Below are 19,213 nucleotides of genomic sequence, written 5' to 3' on the forward strand. Positions count from 1 at the left end.
TGGTGAGGTAAGGTTCAACATCTCTTTCCCTATTAAAAAGGAGCCGGCAATGTGGCACTCCTAGTTTGCTGTAGCTCTGAGAACACACTAGCATTTATAGGACGTCTTACTTTCTTGGGGTTTGGAGTAACTTAGGCGCCAAGCAAGCACATCCTTAACAACAGACCCCCCGCCTCCCTTGGAGAGGATACATATTGTGTCATTGCTGGTGGTAATATCAACATATTTGTTGACAGATATATGGTCTGCTTTGAGAGTTGTCTTGGACTCATGCTTAATATACAAGATGTTTACAGATTGGATTTTATTTTTTTTAGCTCGGTGAAAAAGTACATGCCCTGGGAGGTTTTTTGCAAATATAGGCCAAGTGTAAATGATGCAATGCTGGACAGGGCTCAACAAGAAAGAATGATTACAGACGCTTAGAGGTTTAAATGCGTTTTCAGACCAAGAGGTTTAAATGCGTCAAAAGTGCTGCTGACTCTACCAAGCCAACACCTGCAAGATACACAGGGGCGGTGCCATTCAGAGCTACTTGGAACAGGGAAACAGGGACTAGCAGTACATTGCCATGTTTGTTGAATGTCTTTCTTAAACGACACATCCAAGAAACTACATGATGTGAGTTTCGCCAATTCTGCTTCACTTCCTTGAGCAAGAAACATGGGTTCAGTGTGGGTCTTCTGCATGCAGATTATGGGCGCCGCGCACTGATCTGGTCCTGGCTGAATAAATTAATTCCACTTCAAGCATACTGCCGAGTTAACTATGGGTGGTAGTCTGAGACTATGGGTTCTCTATAGTAGTGAACTGACTTTTGCCACCAGAGTGGCTGAATCTCAATCATGTGACCTGCAAGCCAAGTAGAGTCTTCTACCTCTGTTGTGTTCAATGGACAATTCACCTCTAGAAGGCACAACAGCATTCTTCTATAGAATTGCCTATATGTTATATTGACCCACAACAAAAAAATGTTGTGTAAATGATCTGGAAAGGATTCTGATCTTCCTTCACATCAAGTGGAGTGGTGTCCTGTTTTCTGACACAGCTGTGCAGTGACAAAAATGGCTCCTCTTGAAACCAATTAGTTATGCTAGTTCTGGGCATCAAGTGAGTCCAGATTTGGGAATCATTTTGCAGTTTGTGTGTGATCGATCTTCTCTCTTATAATTTCTCAATGTCCTGCATGCCTGATGGAAACTTACAGAGATGCACAAGCCAGGGGGCATTTGGATTTTAACATACAAGAACAACAACAATATTAAATAACAGTATAATTGTCAGTGCTGTGCTTCATCTCTCCTTATATCCAAGTGTGTGAAAACAAGGAACACATGTTTCAATGGTGGATGTTATTTATTAGCAATGGAAGGCTTTCTCAGAAAGGTGTGTCCTGAACTTGGACCTTAAAACACAAGCCAGCCTTAGTCCAATACGATCTGGCAAACAGATTGTTAGTTGACTCAAGAATGCTCCAAATCCACATCTTGTCCTGAGCTCAAGCACTTTAGCCAACTAGCAAGGGGGGTGGGGAGAATTAAACACATTGCCCCTGGAGTCGCTTATTAATAAGTTGAGAAACAGCCAACAGCAAGGTCTTCTGACTCGACTAAGCTCACTTTTCAGAAAGGCCATTGTGTCCTCTGATGAAATAAAGAGACATGTCCCTGTTTCGGTTAATTACAGAGCTGAGATAAGTGAAACTATGGGCTTTATATCACATTCCATTTAGCTTAAACATCTCCCTCAACAATAAAGACGTGGGCCAGGTCAGAACACAACACTGAAGAGAAAGAGCGCTAGGGGAAAAACAACCATAAGAAACAGAAAGGAAATCCAGTTCAAATGCTAATAAAATGTCAGGAATTATATGGGATTATGGATGGGCAGAGCTGTGAAACTTGGATTTGGAACTACAGTAAAGTTCAGAAATGCTTGCATCCCTTTTTTTGTTTTTGTTTTAATTCAGTGAGTCAGTCTGGATTCATATTTGACCCCAAAGCTTTAGGAGCCAGAGGTTTAGATGAAGTAATTTTATTATGTATCATTATAAACATATAATGTGTTAAATGCATGTATTATTTAAACACATAAGAACTTACGTATTGTCTTGTTGGGTCAGACAATGGCTGGTTCCAGTTTAGCTTTGTTTCCCCCCCAACAATGGACAGCTGGATATCTCTGAGAGCTCACAAGCATTATTCATGCAAATACCATTTTTGAAACTGATGTTGCTAACGTTGAATTGCGTCACTTGTGCTCAGGTTGGCTAGGCTGGCAGTAGCCAATGCAGAGTTAGAAATGGCTGCCCATTTTCACGGGGGTGATGGAGCTGAGCAGGGGTTGAAGAGGAGAGGAAGGTTTGTTTTTTAATTTTTAAAAATCAAGTATCCGGGTGGCAGCAGGTCTGCCTTGGAAACATTCTCCCTTCTTTAACGGAATTGTTCTGTATGACAAACCCACGGACCACTGGATAACTATGGCACAAGCCTGGTGGCACAGAAAAGCTTTCAGCATGTTGAAATTAATATGGCAGATGTACCTGCAACCCTCAATGGAGGTGTCTAACGGAGCTCCACCCCGTCTTTGGCTCACGCAAGCTGGAGGCTCTGTTAGACTTCCCCACCGAGGGGCAGGCAGTCGCTCTAATATTATGAAGCTCTAGCAGACATACAAATTCTAACAATTGCAGGGCCTTCCCATTCTGGAGAAATTGGAAGCTGTGGCTAATATTGACAAGAATATTGGAAGCCCCAGCTTTTTTTGTAGTTCCATGTGCACATTGGAATGATTGGGACCGTAGAATACGTTCCAGTCTTTCAGACTTTGCCTGTCGTGTCTAATCCATAACATAAGAACACTGATATCAAGGGCATGACCATTGAACTGAATGGAGCTGTAATGAGTGCATTGTTAATTACGGAAATAATAGGTTGTATCCAATGTTAGCTGTCCTCAGAGTAGAGCTGCAGAAGTGAATATACATGGCTAACTTAGGTCCATTCATTTCAATGGGTCTACTCTTAGTAAACTGTACAGTCGTACCTTGGAATTTGAATGGAATCCATTCCGGTAGTCCATTCGACTTCCAAAACATTCGGATACCAAAGTGCAGCTTCCAATTGGCGGAAGCTCCTGCAGCCAATCGGAAGCCGCGGAAGCCCCATCAGACTTCGGCTTTCAGAAATAGTTCACAAACTGGAACAGTCACTTCTGGGTTTGTGGCGCTTGGGAGCCAAAACGTTTGAGAACCAAGCTATTTGAAAACCAAGGTACGACTGTAGTTGGGTACACAGCTAAGTATTTTGAATAGCAGTATCCCATAACTGATAAATTACCTACATGTTGGGAAATGGGAATGCAACAACCCTCCCCCTCTCACACAAAAACAAACAAAAAACCACACTGCAACCAACTGAACTCAACCAGGCAGGCACTGGATCCTCTAATCTCTCGCAATGCCAATAAAAATTTAATACAGGTACAAATGAAAGGCCTACTCACATGATGCTAACACAATAGTCTACACAAACGCTATGCAATAGAACGAAAGAACATCACCTTCCCATCTTTCTCCTCTCTCCCCCTCCCAACTGCATGATATCTAGAATGTCAGTGTCTCATACGAAACATAAATGAACTGTGAAAAAGACTCTAAACGAAAAATGGAGATGCTACCGGTATATGAACTTTTCACCGCTTGTTTGTTTTGTAACACAAGAAATTTTTTAATAAAAACTAATTAAAAATTAAAAGGAAATGGGAATGCAAAACTTGAAAGGACTGCCTTGAAAGGGTTACCTTTTCAGGCTGTTTCAACAGGAAGAGCTGGCACAAACTTTAAAGAAACTGGGGGGGGGGGAACCCTACTGTTGATAAAATGCATCTCAGAAGCAAATAGGTAAGTGACTCTGGAAATGAACGCACACTTTAAAGAAGACTGTAGGAGCAAGCAGCACGGAGGAGAGGGGGCAAGGGAGAGATTAAAACATGAGACACAAAAAAGACACAGAAAAAGAATGTGTGGGGTGTGTGAAAATCAGCAAAAAAAAAATGTATTGTCCTTACTTGGCACAAGCCGCTAATGCACATATCTAGCGATTCAGTGTAGCATCGGGTCCCATCCAGCACTTTAGGAGCCAATTCCACAACAAAGCTTGTCCCTTTGGCCTGGCACTTCAAGGTGCATGGGTTGTCCGGGTCATTAGATACAGGGAGCCATTCGTAAAACTGCCCCTGGTACTTGACGTCATTGTGCGCCGAACATTGCTGGGTACGGAAATCACCTGCTTCTGGAGGGCAGTCCTAAGGAGAAAGAGAAGAAGGTCAGGTGGACACTCGCAAATGGGCTAATAATTGAATTCTCAACACGGGGAACTCAACAGAGTCTATATATAATGTGGTCATAGGCGGAAATCAGACGGCAGTTTTAAGGGAGTTGAAAGTGGTCTGAAAGAAGGGCATTGCACAAACACACACACACACACACACACACTCCTTTCATTGCACTAGTGACATCGATTAGACAAGTTTTCTTGGTTTAATGCGAAAATTCGCAATATCTGTTTTGCAGAGGCAACAATCGGGTACAAATCCCTCTTTGGGACTGTCCTGAAGAAGAAGAAGAAAAGATTGTCTCTCTCCACCCAGAAGCAAACACATCAATTGAAGTAGCTCATGACATTATTACTAGAGATTCTTCAACTATGTGTTATTGAGGGACAAGTTGAAGAGGACAAAGCACCATGTGTTTTAGTGTATGAAATATATTTTCTCCTCTCACAAAAAACTGCCTGTTGTTCAACATTTCTTCTGACTTTATGCACATATGCAGACCTAGCCAACTGTTCTTTCTCCTTTGAAAAGGGAGAAGGGGGGGGGGAGGAATCAAGAAAATTGCTTGATTCAAGTGTTTGTTTATTTAAGCATTCTTTGCTAGCGTTTCTTTCCAAAACGACCTAAATCAGTCAGTGAAGCAACGTGAGCCAGAAAAATGCTCTGTATATTTGTATTACTTCAACCTGGCTAATGCAAGCAGAGATTTTACAATCCACAGAATCAGCAACTCTTCAGTCCCCCCCCCCCCCGCTTATCATGAGTTATTTATTTATTTATTTATTAAATACCCCTTGTTGACCTCTCAGGGGAGGTTCAGACAAGTTTTGGGTGCAAGCATAGTATCTCTTATTTGTGCTAAGCAATTAAAAAAAAACCAATTTAGCTGTTAATGTTACTAAAGACCAATCATATATTTGGCTAGGTATCTTAGCAGAAGCAATCATTTTCTGTAGCATTCAAGATAAAAGGTTTATCCAACTTTCAGTAGCCTTGAATCCCCCCTTCTCGCAGAGCTATTTCAATGACCATTTCATTTAGTCAAAAGTTAAACACACCCATTATCGTAGTGGCTGTTTCTAAAGAGACTGTGGATGTGTCCTATTTGGTCATCCAACATAATATTTGATGGCCAACACTCTCAAAACCTTCAAAAGAACTCTTAAAGCCTGGCCCTATCTGCTAAGAAGGAAGTCACACTGGCTCCAATGAGACTTACTGTAAAGTAAGAATATTTAAGAAGGCAGCTTAAGAAAAGCAACTCACTCCTTTGGTGATTAATACAATCTTTCACATTTTCCATAGTTTAAAATTGCTCTTGGCAGTTTAGCCATAAATCAGTTTAAGCCACTTACTCTTTTCTTCTTCACTTGCAATTGTAAATAATATCCTTGTGTATCCCTTGCCTAACAGAAGAGCTACATTTTTTTAAGCTTAAAACTCACTATTTCCCTATGGGTTATATTAAAACCACTCTGCAGTTATCTACTAGCAAGTAGCAGCTTCTTTCAGTATTAGCAGCTTGCCTGACCCCAAACATTGCTTCCTCCAATTCCTTTATCTCATTTTTTGCCACAGGGGTCTGATTCAGTTCAAGAGTCACTATAACAGGGCAGCTGTTTACCAGCTCTGTCTCGTACGCAGGCTGAGACCCTCCCTGCCCACGGACTGTCTTGCCAGAGTGGTGCATGCTCTAGTTATCTCCTGCTTGGACTACTGCAATGCACTCTACATGGGGCTACCTTTGAAGGTGACCTGGAAACTACAACTAATCCAGAATGCGGCAGCTAGACTGGTGACTGGGAGCGGCCACCTAGACCAGGCATCCCCAAACTGCGGCCCTCCAGATGTTTTGGCCTACAACTCCCACGATCCCTAGCTAACAGGACCAGTGGTCAGGGATGATGGGAATTGTAGTCTAAAACAACAGAAGGGCCGAAGTTTGGGGATGCCTGGCCTAGACCATATAACATCGGTCCTGAAAGACCTACATTGGCTCCCAGTACGTTTCCGAGCACAATTCAAAGTTTTGGTGCTGACTTTTAAAGCCCTAAATGGCCTTGGCCCAGTATACCTGAAGGAGTGTCTCCACCCCAATCGCTCATCCCGGACACTGAGATCCAGTGCCGAGGGCCTTCTGGCGGTTCCCTCATTGCGAGAAGTGAGGTTGCAAAGAACCAGGCAGAGGGTCTTCTCGGTAGTGGCGCCCACCCTGTGGAATCCCCTCTCATGAGATGTCAAGGAGATAGACAACTATCTGACTTTTTCAAGACATCTGAAGGCAGCCCTGTTTAGGGAGGCTTTTTAATATTTGATGAATCATTGTATTTAAATATTCTGCTGGAAGCTGCCCAGAGTGGCTAGCGAAACCCAGCCAGATGGGCGGGGTAATAATAATAATAATAATAATAATAATAATAATAATAATAATAATAATAATTGCATGTGGGGTAATAGCAGGGAACCATGTGGGAGGACTCCACTGCTTCTGAAGGAAAATGAGGCTGACACGGGAACAAACCACATTATAGATGTCTCCCACATGGTCCAGGGCTTCTGATGTCCCCCAGGCTGCACGTGGGAAGAAGCTGTTCTCCTGCAGTCGCTCCCACACCAGAAAGAAAAAGCAAAGTTCTAGTGCTTCCTGTCCCCTTGTCTCTTTCCTTTACCACTGAAAGCAGAACTTCTGCACATAACAAGGGGAGAGAGTTGTGGCAAAATAAAAATGCCAAACTTCCAATCCCACCCCCCTATGAACAGCAGCGCAGTTCCTTGTGTCCTTCCACAGTGTCCTAAACAGCTCGTCTCAGAGGCCAAGTGATTCTGTTTCTTCTTGGCTGAACTAGAATGAACCTGGTTCAGCCCCTGACCCTTAGAAACAAACAGTCCACACACTGCGAAAGCCCTGTGTGAGCATTCAGTCAGCTTTGGGCCCAGATCAGCTCGGTCTGGTCTGAAAGGGCGCTCCATGTAAACAGCCTGAGAAACTATTAAAACAAGTGTACCTCCCTCCGAGTTCCCTTCCCACTTCTTTGTTCCATAAGGGCATGTAGCCTGGTTTAATAAGCTTGGCTTATTCCAGCTTTCACAGAGCCAAGCGAGATCTCTCGTTTGGTTCTGTCTTGGCTCATCCCACATAATGTTCCGGCTTGGGCCGATTTATTTTTACAAAGATAAAAGGTCCAATAAACCCTACAGATATATATACAGAGTTCTCAATCTTGGTTCACCCGCAAGCCAATAGGATTGTTTGAGCCGTTTGTTTTCTCAAACCAAAAGAATAAAAAAAGAACGGTTAGCCTAGCACGTTCCTCGGACACTGCAGGTGATCAGGACCAAAAGTTAAATGCTACATTGCCTTTGATTTCCATGATTAAAATAATAACATGGATTTAAATAGCCAAGTATGTCTTTAAAGAAGTTTCCTGTGAAACCTGAAGCTGTTTGGAGGATAAATATGAGCACTCAAAAAAGTCTACATGCATACTTATGCCACGGGCCCTAAGGCAGGAATGAGTGGATTTCAACCTCTAGGGTGAAGGGCCAGCACAAACATACAATGCTAAAACCCAGCTTGAGCAAAAATTTTCAGGCCCAGCAAAATACCTTCTGTGATTTACCTACTTTATGAGGCATGCAACACTGCTGAGAGACACTCAGATTATTTAGAAGCTCTACAGGCAAAATGTGTTTGAAAGAGTGGCTTGCCCATCTGCAAAAGGCCATTGAGAAATCACAAATGGTTCTTTGGATCTTTCCTCCAGAAAGGTAGATCTGGATTACAGTCGCACCTTGGTTTAAGTACGCTTCGGTTTGAGTACTTTCAGTTTAAGTACTCTACGGACCCGTCTGGAACGGATTAATCCACTTTCCATTACTTTCAATGGGAAAGTTTGCTTCAGGTTAAGTACAGACTTCCGGAACCTGAAATATGATGTGCACTTTAGCTATTAAGAAACGTAAATCCCTTCTATTGAATGACACATTGCAAATTCCTTTTGTGTAATTGTTCTAGTTCTGGTGATGTTATTGCTGATTTTCTTTAGTTTGGAATTATGATATTCTGTATTGCTGGCTTTTGCTGTAATAAAAAAATTGAACTTGAACTTGACTTCCGAGGTACCACTGTAGAGGGATGGTGTGGGATATGGGCTGGCATTCTTATGCCAACAATGTCATACGAATATTGCAAAAACAAATGTATGTACTGTATAAGGAGCACAATAAGCGCCGATGCAGAAGCACCTATGGATTCAGGTGATTCTGCAGAATTCAGCAGAATATCCATGACCAGAACGCAAGAGTTTGGGATTTTTATTTTATTGTACAAAGGTAGTTCCTGTAGAGAGTCTCATACTTCAAAGGCACTGGGATTCTAATTACCAAAACAAGCAAACCTCTGAAATGGTTTGCTTGGAGAGGAAGAGTTTCAAAGGGGAGTAAAATAATAGGGGACCAAAAAAAGTGGCTGAAAAAAACCCCATCTTAATACAGAAGTTTGACATACTGGCCTTAGGTAGCTTTCATTTAGATATGGCTCTGCAAGAGGCAATATGTCTTTTACTGTCATCAAGAGAGAGGTGGAGGCAGGGCCGTTTTAAGCACCCCTGGCACCGTGGTGCACCGGATCTCTCCGGCGCCCTCCCACCCCGTTTCCCAGCGCGGCTGCCACAGGCGCTGTTGCGCGGCAGGCGGGCGGGCAGGCACAGTGTGATCTCTCCGGCGCCCTCCCGCCCCGTTTCCCAGCGCGGTGGGCGGGGGGCGCAGCGCGGCTGCCACAGGCGCAGCTGCGCGGCGGACCGGCCGGCCAGCAGGCGGGCGCAGCTCGCGGCGCCCTCCTGGCGGGCCGGCGCCGTGGTGCCCTGCGCCACCCAGCCTGGCCATAGGGCCGGCCCTGGGTGGAGGCTTGAACTGCAGACAAAGCATTGAAGCTAAAGCTGGAATACCAGAATTCAGATATTATCGGCCTTGTGGACTCAGGGGGGTATTTGGGCAACTAAACATCTTGCAGTGTTAGCCTCTTGGTTTTTTTTTTTTTTTAAATACACACATCCCTCCCGGAATTGCAATCACAGCCTCTTAAACCTTATCCTCGGAAATGACAAGATAATTATAAAATTGTTGAGCGCCCAAAAAACATTACTAAAATGCATGTTACCAATTGTAATTATTGCTGCAGGATTCTGTTGCACATTCATTCCAAGGGGCTGAAAAAAAGTGATTTCATTCTACATAAATTATTACACTTTCGTGTAAGTGGATAGCTTGTGGGTTTGGGGCCCAAAGTCTCAATGCCTCACTCTTGTAATTTTAGTTTCCAGTGGGCAATTTTTCTCTCAGCCACAATCATAGGCTCTGGTTTCTTTTAGTTTTCCCCTTTTCTTCTTTTCTTAAATAAACGGCTCGATACGCACAGATAAATGATACAGAAGGTGCAGGGTTTAGAGCAGAGTTTATCCTAACTTCAATGGCCAGGGCCCCCTTACCTGTCCTGCACAGGTACAACAGAGGACCTACTTCCTGTACCTGAGAGAGGTGGGAAACATGCAGCAGGAGCCACCCACAGGTGTTGCATCCTCAGTAAAAAAAGCCTGCAACCCCCTGCACTTGAGCCCTTCCTTAAGAGAGTCCCACCCACCCCACCTGACATCCCAGGAACTCTGGTTTGTTAAGGATGATGGCAATTATTGCTCAGTGAGGGATCGCAACAACTCTCAGCAGCCTTAATGAACCACACCTGCCAGGATTTTCTGGGGAAGCCATGACTGTTAAAGTGGTAGTTACAGGTAGGTAGCCGTGTTGGTCTGATGCAGTCAAAACAAAATAAAAAAATCCTTCCAGTAGCACCTTAGAGACCAACTAAGTTTGTCATAGGTATGAGATAGAAGTGTGCATGCACACAAAAGCTCATACCTATGACAAACTTAGTTGGTCTCTAAGGTGCTACTGGAAGGATTTTTTTTATTTTGTTAAAGTGGTGTAAGAGTACTTTAAATACATGGTGTAGATGTAGCCATTGTCTGTTTGATTTTATATGAGAGACCCTCTGGTTCAGCACTAAAATATATTTTACAACATAACTTTTTTTGAGTGCATTTGAGGAATTCATAACCTACAGGTCTTTTCTTTCTCTCGGGTGTTTGTTTAATGTCAATACCTATCAACTATTACTCATCCTCTTGGGCACATATTTCCTACAAAAACAATTTTTACTTTGAAGGTGGCCAACCATTCCCTAGGTGAACAAACCCCTTTCCTTTGAATGCAAACACAAAATGCTAAGTCTTTGTATTTGAAACATAAAACCCAGATTGCCTAAATGTCTCTTGTCCACACATACAAAACAACCATTTTTGCCATGACCTTTTATTTGCCCTCACTGTGCTTCATAACGGCAACACAGGTCTGTCATATTTAAATCCCATTTCAAACAATTTCTATTAATCAATGAGCTAGAGAAAAAGATAAGATGAATCCCAGATGTGCTTGATGGAAGTAGGGAGGTCAGGCTACACCGGACAAGAAAGGATGGATCAAGCTTTTAAAAGTTTACTTAGTAGGTTAGATACAAAGATCTTATCAAGGTTTTTATAATAAAGAAGCAGTTGAAAAGCCTCTAAAACAATTTATAAAATACACATATTGTATATTTCAGGTTCCAAGAGAGATTAACTATATACTATCCCCAATAGGATTAGGAAAGGAGATTTCTGTGTGAAGTCTATAGTATTTTGGTGGGAGATTTTCAGTCAAACCTAACAAAGCTAGTTAGTATATGAAGGAGTTAAGGACCACAGAGTTCTAACTGCTAGAGTTGGCTCAATCTTCTAGATCTTCTAACTTCTAGAGTTGGCCCCGTCTTCTACTGACAGGAGGTAAGTAAATTCCCCCCCTCCTGTTTCTCTCTCTCTCACACACACACTGCAAGCAAGGAGGTCCTCAACTGGGCTCCCTGTCTCAGACACGTGTCTGAGGCTGCTCTGCTGTATTTCAACCAAGTATTTCACCTGCATTATCCCATGGACTGCAAGAAGATCAAACCTATCCATTCTGAAGGAAATCAGCCCTGAGTGCTCACTGGAAGGACAGACCGTGAAGCTGAGGCTCCAACACTTTGGCCACCTCATGAGAAGAGAAGAATCATTGGAAAAGACCCTGATGTTGGGAAAGATTGAGGGCACTAGGAGAAGGGGACGACAGAGGACGAGATGGTTGGACAGTGTTCTCGAAGCTACGAACATGAGTTTGACCAAACTGCGGGAGGCAGTGGAAGACAGGAGTGCCTGGCGTGCTCTGGTCCATGGGGTCACAAAGAGTCGGACACGACTAAACGACTAAACAACAACAATCTTTAAGCTGTTGCTTAAAGGAAAATGCATGACTATGACCTCAATTAAGTAACTAAATCATTTTTAAACTTACTACAGAGTGTGGTCTGTTTGATTGCATGAGGGTAGAAGGGGGTGTCAGCTGCTTCTTGCAGCTGAACAAAATTAATAAAAGGTTTAATAGCCTATTCCTATGCTTCATTCATGTGCCTAATGATGGGCCTGAATGCTCTGTTCCTTGGGCTCTCTGTGTGCTAGCCCCAATGTTTTGATAACAGGCGCTGGCAGTTTGCTAACTGACCCACACATGCGGGTCTGTAGGGGATTAAATGTAATTGATATATCGTCTTATTAATTCCCACCATTTTTTCCGGTTAGTCCTATAAGCTTAATAAACAGCAAATCCTTACAATAGTGCAAGTATTGAGATTAGTCGCGTGGTGGCAACAATATTGTAAGAATTATCTGTTCTGTGCTTTTTCTCCCCAATCCCTTGCAAACCGTCTCACAGAATCACAGAAGGGACCCTGAGGGTCGTCCAACCCCCTGCAATGCAGGAATCGCGACACATGCCCCCCCCCATCCAATTTGAAACCCTACTGGACCCTGCTTAGCTTTGCATATGTGCTAGCAGTTTTATTGCTGAACCGCGAGGAGGCGACCAAAGATATTTGATGGGGCGCCAAGCTCACCACTTGACCGAGATGAAGCGGCCGCTCCTTTAAAGGTGATCAAAGGAACTCTAAGCCAAGGATTTCCAGTGCTCTTCTCTGATAAGCTCCTTCCAAACAAAAAGATTCTGTAGAGGAGCAATATACTCGCTAATTTGCAGAGGAGGACATATTTCTGATCCAGCTTCAGCTTCTGTCTTACATTAAATCATTCTTTCACGATTTGTTTAACTGCCATAGAATGTGGGAAGGGGCAGGAGGAGTGGGGGGCTTCATAGAGCAGATTGACGTTTCCTAGTCATGACTGCATTGGGCTATCTATTTTGAAAAGGATCCGAAATGTGGGGGCAGGTGGAAAGTAAAGGTGACTTTTGGTCTAAGACATAATATGGTTCCCTTGCTTGGGCCATCTGGTTTGTCTTACAAAATTAAGTCTGCAGCATGGAAGATTCAGCGCCTGAGAAGGGAGTTGTACCAGATGGCTTCTGACTCTATGAACTTAGGAAAAGGTATAATCTGAGGAGTATTTAGAAGCATGGAAATTCAGGTCATGTGATGGTTGAGCAGTTCTGTTTGTAGATGAAGAAATAATAAAAGGTTATTTTCAGGAGGAGAGAATTAGTGACATCTTGTCACTAAAAATAGAAAAACCTTTGGCAGCTGAAGGTGAATCTCCAGGAAAGAAAAGGGCTGAAAGAACAGCTTTAAAAATCCATCTTTTATAGGTTTACAATATGGCAGAGAAATCAGCTTTAGAAGTTCCATGCAGCCAAGAAATGTGTGAGTCACTTTTTAAGATTTTGTTTACTTTTCATACCAAAGGGTATATAATAACATAGCAAGTTATAAAAATGTGTCTTTTTCTTTTACTGCGTTCAGGGTCGTTTTTCCAAGAAACAACAAAGGGTATTTTTCCTTCAAAGTTCCAGAATGGTTTCAGACATGTTTAGTTGGGTTTTTCTCCCCCTCAAGTTTCTACCACAGTTCAGAACACAAATAGATCTTTCTTGCCTCCAAAATAAAAAAAATCCTGGCTGGATCCTAAAGCCATTTAAAGAATAAGAATTGGGCTGGCAGAATCCTACCAAACAACCATCTAGTCCAGATAAAAGTTCCAGAAGGTTGCCAACTTTTTCACTGGCCTTTGCTCACATGCCTCTAACAGCAGCCTGTGACAAAAGAGGCAACACGTAGACCAGGCATCCCCAAACTGCGGCCCTCCAGATGTTTTGGCCTACAACTCCCATGATCCCTAGCTAACAGGACCAGTGGTGGGGGTGATGGGAATTGTAGTCCAAAACATCTGGAGGGCCGAAGTTTGGGGATGCCTGACGTAGACCAATGAATGATAAAGGCATAAATACATAAATTCATAAAGCATAACAACAAAGCATGATGCAAAACCACAATGTATAACTGAGAATGAGGTTTATTCATTCTAAATAATACATTGTGGGTTTGCATCATGCTTTGTTGTTATGCTTTATGAATTTATGTATTTATGCCTTTATCATTCATTGGTCTACATGTTGCCTTTTTTGTCACAGTTTCAGAGTTTGCAGCACAGGGGTTAATTGATTATCTAACAGCAGCCTGGCAAACAAGCAATTTAGTAGCTGGAGGAGGGGCGTCACGCCAGTCAGCCACTAGCGTGGCGCCTTGCTAGCCCGCCCCTCGCCCAGCAACGTCAGGAGGAGAAAAAATAAAAGAGGAAGCTGCAGGCGGCAGCCTCGCTCGGCAGGCGGCTTCCTTTTTTATTTTTTCTCCTCCCAACATTGCCGGGCGAGGGGCGGGCTAGTGAGGAGGGGCGTCACGCAAGTCAGCCACTAGCGTGACGCCCCTCCTCGCTAGCCCGCCCCTCGCCCGGCAACATCGGGAGGAGAAAAAATAAAAAGGAAGCCACAGCACACAGGCGCGCCGTGGGAGGGCGGCGGCGCAGGGGTTTGGGGGGGGCAGGCTGGCAGCGCCCCCTCCATTTTGGCGCCCTAGGCAATGGCCTAGTTCACCTAAATGGACGCTCCGGCCCTGGCTGGAGCTTTTCTTCACCTAAAAATAAAATTGCTGTGATAGGAGGACAGCCAGAAAAAGAGCTCAGAACCCTTACTCCATGCTTGCAGTCATTACATGTTCATCCCCCCACACAACAGATAAAGGAGGGAACAAGACTTGCTCCAGTTACTGCTATTCTCACACACACCTTTAAAACAAACTAATTCGGTGTGTACTCCAGAACAATGAAAGCATCAAAAACTTTGGGAAGCAAGGATACTGGATTAAGGCAACTGTAATGGGCAGGAGGCACCTGGAAAAAGTTTCTTGTTAGATTTATCTGGACTTCTTCAGCTTGCTTTCTTGGTTATTATTATGGTTCTTCAACTGCACTGAATGTTCCCTATGAGAGAAAGGGTTGCATCTCCCCAGCTACACAAAATAGGATTGCCGGAGCAATAAGATGAACCTTGAGAGAAAAATACGTGTGCCATATGCAGTAAATGAGAAACAAATGTGTACTTATCACACCAAAAATATGATTGTTTGGAAATTCCCTCAGTGCGTACTAGACCTGGATATATGTCCTTAGTTCCCCATTTTCACTGTTAATTTGTCAGTCCCCCCTCCTGCTGTTTTGATATATGCAATGTATATGCAGATATATTTCACCAGGAGTGGGCATCCCTTTCATCATGAAGACTCAACCATTTCCCTGCAGGTGATTTATCTCTCCCTTGGAGACCGAATGAGGAGTTGCTAGACTATCTCTGCAGCATGCATGCTGAGGCGGCAACTTCTGGAAAGAGGGTTTTTGGTTTTTTGTTTAAAGGGGGCCTTAGACCATCTTTCCTACTCTTCGAAAATTGTTTTGCTGTTTGCATTTGTGCAATGAGTGAGCTTGTGTTGAATTTCATGTAGATACATATCTATAGATCACTTTCCCACATAAAAGCAGCCGAGGAAGTGGGCGATTAAAAAATTAAATAAAACCATACATCCCTCCCCCTTCAAGCACAGATTAAATAAAAATTGGAAGATGGGCTAACCAATAATGAACCCAGACCATTCATTAAAACGACTCAATGGTAAATTGGATTATAAAAAGTCTCCCAAGTTTCCTGGACAAAGATGTTAGAAAGTGGGCTTTTGTAGTGAGGGCACGCCACATTTTCAGCTCCCTAAAAGAAAAAAAGACTTGAAAAAAGACTCTCCTCAAACACATATTTGCATTCTGAACCAGGCAATTGTTAGTTCCAATGACATTACTAAAGGTAAAGGCGCCCCTGACCATCAGGTCCAGTCGTGTCCGACTCTGGGGTTGCGGCGCTCATCTCTCTCTATAGGCCAAGAGAGCCAGCGTTTGTCCGCAGACAGCTTCTGGATCATGTGGCCAGCATGACAAAGCTGCTTCTGGCGAACCAGAGCAGTGCACGGAAACGCCGTTTACCTTCCCGCCGGAGCGGTCCCTATTTATCTACTTGCACTTTGATGTGCTTTCGAACTACTAGGTTGGCAGGAGCTGGGACCGAGCAACGGGAGCTCACTCCGTCGCAGGGATTCGAACCACCGACCTTCTGATCAGCAAGCCCTAGGCTCTGTGGTTTAACCCACAGCGCCACCTGGGTCCCCAGATGACATTACTAGTTGCCCAGGTGACATTACTAGTGGCCTTTTAAAACATTGTTCATGTGTAGATGTGCCCACCTGGGACCTCAGGTCACACAGTTGCGCCCAATATTACATTACAGGCCCCCTGTTTCCTTGGAAGGAACACCAACCTCCTCCTCATGAAGTATGGACCAGCTTAAGCAGCTGCTCTATAACTCTGATTCTACACACTCTAGTCTTGCTTTTGGACAGAGATGTGTGAACTTTTATTTTGAAGAGACACATTTCAAGTGTATTAGCCAGAAGATTGAACCTATCCTAAGAACAACATTTTTATTTTTATTATTAAGGGAAGATTATTCTTTGTGTCGGAAAAGTTCAGCTGTTCCTATAAACAAGGGCTCCGAACTTAGGTGTAATCCCAGCTTCCCAGCAGGGTGATCCAGAAACAACAAACTAATGCAGAGCAGCATCCTATTACATTCTGCTTCCTTTGGGGCTGGCAGGAGCAGAGCAAGGCAAGGAGAAAGCTGGCCAGGAGTGTGCAAAACAAAACCCACCAGAGTCTTTTGAATCCCATCTGCTTGGACAGTGTGTCTTTCATTTCTCCCATGCTATATTCCATGGAGCCACCGTATGTCTCCCAACTTGACACAAATTATTAAGCCTGTTACTCTCTTCAGTCCCATGGACTGCAAGAAGATCAAACCTATCCATTCTTAAGGAAATCAGCCCTGAGTGCTCACTGGAAGGACAGATCGTGAAGCTGAGGCTCCAATACTTTGGCCACCTCATGAGAAGAGAAGACTCCCTGGAAAAGACCCTGATGTTGGGAAAGATGGAGGGCACTAGGAGAAGGGGACGACAGAGGACGAGATGGTTGGACAGTGTTCTCGAAGCTACGAACATGAGTTTGACCAAACTGCGGGAGGCAGGGCAAGACAGGAGTGCCTGGCGTGCTCTGGTCCACGGGGTCACGAAAAGTCGGACACGACTAAACGACTAAACACACACACACTCTTCAGTCTCCTGGTGTACCCAAAGTGTCTCACAGCTGGAAGACAACCCACAAAGCAGCGGGCAGCTTTATTGACTGGCTATTACCTCCAGTTGTTGTCAATGAGGACAGCTCATGTCTAGACTAAAGGGAGATTGCAATGACCCGGAGAGGACCCCAGTGTAATTCTGGGAACAGTAAGGTGGTTTAAACACCCATGAAATCAATGGGATTCATGCAGCTAAACCACGAACAACATTGGAGCCATCAGCCATCATGTTCAATGACTGACTGAATAAACATGAGCGTATGGAGAGCGGTTGTTCTAGTGAAGGAAAGAGATACAGTTAAAAGTTTTCTGACTATTAACACTTGCGGCCCTGCAGATGTTGTTTGGCCACATCTGGTCTTGACGACTGGTCTTGCCTCCTGGGGTGGATGGGATTTAGAGTCCAACAATATCCAGACCACCACAGGTTCCCCATCCCTGCAGCTCAAGAGCACACCCTCCAATATTTCTCTGATGGAAATAGAAAACATGTCCACAGTCTGTTAATTCGGCCCCTGTGGCAGTTTATTTCCTGGGGTAAAATCCTAAAAAAAAAACCCCTCAACAACTTCAATCCTAAAAAAAGCTCAACAACTTTGGATTAAAATCATGAAAAAAAGCTCAACAACTTTGGATTAAAATCACGAAAAAAAGCTCAACAAATTCAATCCTAAAAAATAGGACAACAACTTTGGTTGGCCCTTCACTTCTTCAAATCTGGCCCTCTTTGAAAAAAGTTTGGACACCACTCATCACCATCATTTTATTATTTATACCCTGCCCATCTGACTGGGTTGTCCCAGCCACTCTGGGCGGCTTCCAACATGTATAAAAGCAAAATAAAACATTAAACATTAAAAAACTTCTCTATACAGGGCTGCCTTCAGGTGTCTTCTAAAGGTTGTACAGTTACTTGTTTCTGTGGCTTGGGGGGGATCACATAGCTTCAAACATTTCTCTGATGAATATAGGGATGTCCTAAGGGAAAGCGGGACATTCTGGGATCAATTCAGAAACCAGGATGGCTTCTTTAAATCTGGAAAACAGGGGCATTTGGAGGATCTGCAAGAGGGCAAGGATGAAAAAGTTGCCCTCGATTCTCTCCCTCCTTCTGCATTGAGGGGGAAATAGATCTGCAAGGGGCCATGAGTATTGCGCCTCTATGGGGAAAATCTGCCTCTCTTCATAACGACAACACTTCAACTGTACACATTTGTGTATAACCCTCATTTTTTTGGGACAGTTTCCAGAGCACCCATTTGTCACAAACCCAAAATCGTTCCAGATATGTGGACTGCAGTAGCGCCCCCCCCCGGCACCAATTTACTTACCACGTTGCTGCATGTTCGGTATCTGATATTTCGACCCTCACAGCTCCTGTAGCCAAACAAAAACAAAAGCCACATTATTGCATGTCAATACAGTCAATACAAGTCACTCATTTCCATCTGTATTTTGCCAGTTATATAAATCAGACACACTACACAATTCTGACCACTGAATGTTGTTAAGATGTGCGTTCACCATGATACATTTAATGTTCCTAAATGGAGCAATGGGAAGAAATATATTCCATAATAACATGTAGCTCTCTGAAGCTGAGTGAACTTGGAACTCAAAAGGGACGGTAGTCTTCAGAAGGTTAAACGCCTTTGCTCAAAGATAGTCAATTTATTTACGTAAAATATTTGCAGACTATGCTTTTCATTAAAATACAACAAAAGGTAAAGGGACCCCTGACCATTAGGTCCAGTCGCGGATGACTCTGGGGTTGTGGAGCTCATCTCGCTTTACTGGCCGAGGGAGCTGGCATTTGTCTGCAGACAGCTTCCAGGTCATGTGGCCAGCATGACTAAGCTGCTTCTGCAGAACCAGAGCAGTGCACGGAAACGCCATTTACCTTCCCGCTGGAGTGGTACCTATTTATCTACTTGCACTTTGACATGCTTTCGAACTGCTAGGTGGGCAGGAGCTGGGACCGAGCAACGGGAGCTCACCCTGTCGCGGGGATTCGAACCGCCAACCTTCTGATCGGCAACCCCTAGGCTCAGTGGTTTAGACCACAGCGTCACCTGCATCCCACAAGGCAGCATATACAACATTTCAAATTACAGTGACATTAGTGCATGACTGCTACAAACTATTTTTCCAATACTGAACCTCAGAATATTGTGTGGCATCTTAACATAAGGGTCACTGGCAAACATTCATTAGGCCAGAGGTCAGCAAACTT

The 19,213-nt window shown here is 43.8% G+C and overlaps 1 protein-coding gene across 1 annotated transcript in view; it reads right to left on the reverse strand.

The window, feature by feature from the left end:
- The window catches only part of ADAMTSL1 (ADAMTS like 1), a 486,266-nt gene that overhangs the window by 178,005 nt on the left and 289,048 nt on the right, over positions 1 to 19,213 (reverse strand). Inside the window, exons 4-5 of the mRNA XM_060269080.1 lie at positions 18,312 to 18,357; positions 4,069 to 4,305 (exon numbers count right to left, since the gene is read on the reverse strand). Of these exons, the coding sequence (XP_060125063.1) occupies positions 4,069 to 4,305; positions 18,312 to 18,357 (283 nt within the window). The remainder of the gene's footprint in view (positions 1 to 4,068; positions 4,306 to 18,311; positions 18,358 to 19,213) is intronic.

The sequence above is a fragment of the Zootoca vivipara genome, chromosome 16 (genome assembly GCF_963506605.1).
Source record: "Zootoca vivipara chromosome 16, rZooViv1.1, whole genome shotgun sequence".
Classification (NCBI taxonomy): Eukaryota; Metazoa; Chordata; class Lepidosauria; order Squamata; family Lacertidae; genus Zootoca; species Zootoca vivipara.